General features: G+C 39.0%; 1 protein-coding gene across 1 annotated transcript; it reads left to right on the forward strand.

Moving 5' to 3' along the window:
• Window positions 1-990: 990 nt before the first annotated feature.
• LOC134232676 (uncharacterized) lies at window positions 991-3235 on the forward strand. Its single transcript, XM_062714661.1, has 2 exons — window positions 991-1513; window positions 1674-3235. The coding sequence occupies exons 1-2, from the start codon at window positions 991-993 to the stop codon at window positions 3233-3235; spliced, it is 2085 nt and encodes a 694-aa protein (XP_062570645.1).
• The last annotated feature ends 2765 nt before the right edge of the window (window positions 3236-6000 follow it).

Here is a 6000-nt window from a genome sequence, read left to right on the forward strand (position 1 = left end):
TCCCATGCTGTGTGATATTGGGATGCATTTCTTAGTGATACTGGTACCTGTGTGGACCATTTGAACCTGAGTGGACGATTGAATCCTGTGTGGACTGTTTGAAACCTGGGCCTTTTGGTTTTGCATGTATAAGGGTGTGAGTGACTACAATCCAGTAAGTGTTATTTTTTCTGTTTTTCTTAGGAGTTTGTGTAAACGAAGTTATTTGCTTGTTGTATACATTTTTGTCGCTACAAGACGTATATTACCTGGTTTATAGATTTAAATACTTGAATACAATCTTTGTTACGGAAGACCATATTTGTAATACAGTTTTTATCACATGTATACGTTAGGCGTGTTAATGAGAATTTATTATGTTAAATTGATTAGGTCATTATATGTGGTTGTTCAATATTTGAAATAGGTGACCTTTTTATTGCTGTACATAGCCTACCCTGATGTTATACAGTTAACTACGTTGTGAGGGAACTTTCTTAGTCCGATGAACACTTCCGGTGATGACATGTACTTCCGGCCAACATGTGGGGGGATACCAAGCATATGGTTCTTCGTATTCGGGGACAAGTGGGACTGATGTCCGATGTTCACCTATGCGCTACACCGGAGCCCGAGTTCTATTCTGATTTTTGTACATTTGTAAATAAATTGTTATTGTTGTAAAATATTGTTTTTCTTGATTGGCAAAGGTCATCCATTTACTAGATTGGTAAAGGTCATTTTGTTAAAAGAACCTAGCACAATTAAAGGTAATTGTGACATTTTGGTGGCAGCGGTGGGATGACTCTTTGTTCAATCAAGTGATTATATTTGTTGTCTTAGTTGTTATAATTTATATCCTGTGTAGTATCTTTTTTCACATCAGAGAAGTTTTACTTTGTTACCTTTGATGTAATTTTTTTTACACTGATGCTTTTGTTTCCTTCATGTTGTAGAAGTGTGTGCACCTGTGTTGAGGTAATTTTGTTAGTGCTCACTTTATTATTTATCATGGAGTTTGTTCAGTTAGGAGAAAGATTAGGATTAACAGGTGAAGATTTAAGAGAATTTGTAGATAAGAAGGAGAAAGAGAAATTTGAGAGAGATGAAAGAGCAGTAGAAAGAGAAGCAAGAAAGATAGAAAGAGAGATTGAGTTAGAAACGATTAAGAGAGAGACTGAGTTGCAAAAATATAGAAATTCAGAAATAACTGCTGTAAATGCTGAGGCAATGGCTCAGGTTTCAAACTCTCGTGCTAAACTTCCAAAGTTACCTGTATTTGAAGAGAGTAAAGACTGTATTGATTCGTACTTGCAGAGATTTGAACGATTTGCAGCTAACGCAAAGTGGGAGGAGTCTATTTGGGCCATCAATCTCAGTGCCTTGTTGAAGGGTAAAGCTCTGGAAGTTTACTCAAGATTACCGGCATCTGAAGCTTTGAATTACAGAGCATTGAAGCAGGCACTACTTAAGCGATTCCAGTTGACAGAGGAAGGTTTTCATTCGAAGTTCCGTACTTCAAAACCAGACCAAGGTGAGAGTCCATCGCACTTTTTTTGCACGCATTGATAACTATGTTGAAAAGTGGTTGAATTTAGCAAAAAGTCCCAGGACTTATGAAGGGCTTAAAGACTTATTTCTAAGAGAACAATTTATGAATAGCTGTAGCAGATCTTTAGCAATGTTTTTAAAAGAAAGACACCCAGGAAATGTAGAAGATATGTCTAATCTTGCGGATCAGTTCATTGAAGCACATGGCTATTCTTCCTTCATGAAAGATGTTCAAGTTTTTCAGAAAACATATCCCAGTGAAGTCCAAAAAGGTCTTAGCAACCGCAACCAGAATCAGGTGTCTAAACGGCAGTCTGATCCTCAGCAGACGAAGGAAAGAAAATGTTACATATGTCACAAACCAGGGCACCTTGCGAAAGACTGTTATTCGAAACAAAGTGTGCATCGTCCAAAGGAGAAGCCTCATGTTGGATCGGCATGCAAGCTGATGGAATGCTGCGTGGAAAATGGTCAGGTAAAGTTAGCCTGCGGACACATTCTTCCAGTTGTGGGTGGTGCTTGTCAGGTATGTGATGCTATGCCTGTATTAATGGGTTATGTTGGTGAAAGCTATGTGAAAGTACTCAGAGACAGTGGTTGTAGTGGAATTGTTGTTAAACGTGACCTTGTGAAAGATACCGAGTTAACAGGGAAGGTGCAGAAGTGTGTGTTGATAGATGGTACAGTTAGGCAGGTAGAGGAAGCAGTCATTGACGTTGATACTCCTTTCTATGTAGGCAAGGTACATGCATTGTGTATGAAAGAACCAGTGTATGATCTCATTATAGGAAATGTAGAGGGCGTAAGAAACCATTCTGATCCAGATCCACTGTGGCAAAGAAGAGAAGATAGAGAAACCCACTTGCTTCAAGCTGTGCAGACCAGAAGTCAGAAAGTAAGAGAAGAAAAAGGTATGAAGAAACTTAAGGTTAAAGATTCGATAGATATTGATGTCAATGTGGATAAAATGAAAGAATTACAGACGACTGATGAATCCTTGAGTGCCTACAGAAATCTTGCAAAGTCTGGTAAGAAGAAACATTTTGGTGATGGTATCGTTTCGTGGTTTTCTGTGGACAAGGGACTATTATACAGATATTTCCAGTCGTTCAAGGTCAGTGACAATAAAACATTCAAGCAACTTATTATTCCCGAATCTCTTAGACGCAAAGTGATGACCATCGCCCACGACAGTATTCTGGGAGGACACTTAGGGACGAAGAAGACAGTTGACCGCATATCATTAAGCTTCTACTGGCCAGGAATTCAAGGTGATATCAAAAGATATTGTCAATCCTGTGATGTATGTCAACGGACCTTTCCAAAAGGAAAAGTGACAAAAGTTCCATTGGAGAAGATGCCTTTGATCGACACTCCGTTCGAGAGAGTAGCAGTTGATCTGGTAGGTCCTATGGCACCAGTTACTGAAAAAGGTAACCGATATATATTAACTGTTGTTGATTATAGCACCAGATATCCAGAGGCGATTCCTTTGAAAGGCATAGAGACGGAGAGAGTAGCAGAAGCACTTGTAGGTATTTTCAGCATGATGGGTATACCGAAAGAAATCCTTACTGACATGGGCACCCAGTTCACATCAAACGTCATGAAAGAGGTTAGTCGCCTTTTGTCAATTAAACAGCTAGTAACAACGCCTTATCATCCTTCATGTAATGGTTTAGTGGAGAAGTTTAACGTACTCTAAAATCCATGTTACGTAAAATGTGTTCTGAAAGACCCAAAGATTGGGATAGATACTTACCTGCTCTTCTATTTGCCTATAGAGAAGTGCCCCAGGAGAGCACTAAATTTTCACCATTCGAGCTTCTCTTTGGAAGGACAGTTAGGGGTCCCATGATGATATTGAAGGAAATGTGGACAAAAGAAGTGCAGCCAGATGTCAAAAGTACTTACCAATATGTGTTGGATCTGAAGGAAAGACTCTCGAGTACGTGTGAATTGGTGAAGAAAGAACTACAGAAATCTAGCGACAGATACAAGAAGAACTACGACAAAAAGACGAAAAGCAGATCATTCAAGGTTGGTGAATATGTATTGATTCTACTTCCTACCGATAACAATAAACTCTTGATGCAGTGGAAAGGGCCATTTAAAGTTGTAGAGAGAAAAGGCATTTCAGATTATCGTATTGACGTGAATGGGAAAATCAGGTTGTTCCACGCCAACCTCCTGAAGAAATACAATGTGAGAGATGATTTCCAGTGTGATGTACCAACGCAACTTGCTTCATGTGTTGTGATCGAGTCTGATGGAAATGATGAAAACGGAAATGATCAGTTGCTTCACCATCTTCCAATGGTAGCTACAGAGACCTACAGAAATGTCAAGGTAAATGAATCGCTCAGTGTTGAACAAACTGAATCTGTGAAAACTTTATTACATGAATATCAAGATGTGTTGACAGATCTTCCAGGAAGAACTGATGTCATTCAACATGAAGTCCATTTGACCACAGAAGAACCAATTCGTAACAGACCGTACCAAATACCATACGCATTAAGAGACAATGTACGTAAAGAGATCCAGAGTATGATCGATATGGACGTGATTGAGCCTTCAGAATCGCCATACGCTAGTTCTGTTGTGGTAGCTAAGAAGTCTGATGGGAGCAACAGGATTTGTATTGATTACCGGAAATTGAACAAGGTAACAATTTTTGATGCTGAGCCTATGCCAGATCCCGATGAGTTAATGACAAAGATAAGCCAAAGTAGATACTTTTCCAAAATTGATCTCTGTAAAGGTTACTGGCAGATTCCCATGAGACCAGAAGATCGTGATTTAACATCATTTTTGACTCCGGATGGTCTTTACAGGTTCAAGGTTATGCCGTTTGGTATGTCGAACAGCCCCGCAACGTTTAACAGATTAATGCGTAAGATATTAAAGGGTTTACAACATACTGTATGTTTTTTGGATGATATTTTAATTCATACAGAGTCTTTTGAAGATCACATTCTGGAGCTGAGAAGAGTACTGGAGAGACTGAGACAGGCACACCTAACAGCCAAACCATCTAAAGGCGAGATTGGTCAAACCAAAGTGGTGTACTTAGGACATATCATTGGTGAAGGCATCATAAAACCAACGAACGAGAAGTTAAAGGCAATTCAGGACGCTCCAAGACCAACAACCAAAAAGGAGGTGAGATCTTTCCTCGGGTTACTTGGGTACTATCGGAAGTTTGTTCCTAACTTCGCAACAGTAGCAGTTCCTTTAAGTGACTTGACAAGAAAAGGTGTTCCTAATAAGTTTGAGTGGAAACCACAGTGTGAAAATGCATTCAAGACTTTGAAATCAATGTTACTTTTTAGTCCTATTCTCAGACTTCCAGACCTAACAAAAACATTTATCCTGAGAACAGACGCATCCAATCAAGGTGAAGGTGCTGTTTTGATGCAAGATCACGATGGGAAGAAGTATCCAATCGCTTATGCCAGCCGGAAACTGCTTGAACGAGAACAAAGGTATTCAGTAATAGAAAAAGAATGTCTTGCTATAATTTGGGCTCTACAAAAGTTTCAAGCTTATATATATGGCAGATCATTTATCATAGAAACTGATCATCAACCTTTAGTTCATCTACAGAAGGCGAAAGTAGCGAATTCTCGACTGATGAGGTGGTCACTATTCCTGCAGTCTTACAATTTTACGACAGAGGTAATCAAAGGAGCAGACAACATCGGGGCAGATTTCCTGAGTCGCCATGTTGCAGTTTAGTGTGAGGAGTAAAGTTTCCATGTAAATAAAAAGAAAAACTTTATTACGTTTAACAAAATATATTTTGTTCTTAGGAAGGGAGGAATTGTCACAATATTGTAAATATTGCTCCAAATGCGCTTCCATACATATTGGAGTGTTTTACTTGCACGCATCGATGGTCACTGAATTGTAGCATACAGAGCTGCGGCATCGGTTGGTAAACCTGTTTGTCAAGTTTAACGATACATGTATTTATAGTCACTTATCCAGGGGTTTTGGCCAGGTTTGTCAGATTAGTTCTGGACACCAAACTGTGTGGACGGTGTTAAATTATGACCCATACTTAGTGGATTGGGCGGCTCCCATGCTGTGTGATATTGGGATGCATTTCTTAGAGATACTGGTACCTGTGTGGACCATTTGAACCTGAGTGGACGATTGAATCCTGTGTGGACTGTTTGAAACCTAGGCCTTTTGTTTTTGCATGTATAAGGGTGTGAGTGACTACAATCCAGTAAGTGTTATTTTTCTGTTTTTCTTAGGAGTTTGTGTAAACGAAGTTATTTGCTTGTTGTATACATTTTTGTCGCTACAAGACGTATATTACCTGGTTTATAGATTTAAATACTTAAATATAATCTTTGTTACGGAAGACCATATTTGTAATACAGTTTTTATCACATGTATACGTTAGGCGTGTTAATGAGAATTTATTATGTTAAATTGATTAGGTCATTATATGTGGTT

The sequence above is a fragment of the Saccostrea cucullata genome, unplaced genomic scaffold, assembly GCF_032062105.1.
Source record: "Saccostrea cucullata isolate Sc308-1 unplaced genomic scaffold, CSIRO_AGI_Scuc_v1 ctg460, whole genome shotgun sequence".
Lineage (NCBI taxonomy): Eukaryota > Metazoa > Mollusca > Bivalvia > Ostreida > Ostreidae > Saccostrea > Saccostrea cuccullata.

Bases quoted from the DNA above. Each gene is read 5' to 3' on its own strand.
- LOC134232676 (XM_062714661.1), top strand. From the start codon at position 991: ATGGAGTTTGTTCAGTTAGGAGAAAGATTAGGATTAACAGGTGAAGAT. The intron at 1,514-1,673 runs GTGAGAGTCCAT...TGTTTTTAAAAG, and splicing joins TACTTCAAAACCAGACCAAG to AAAGACACCCAGGAAATGTA.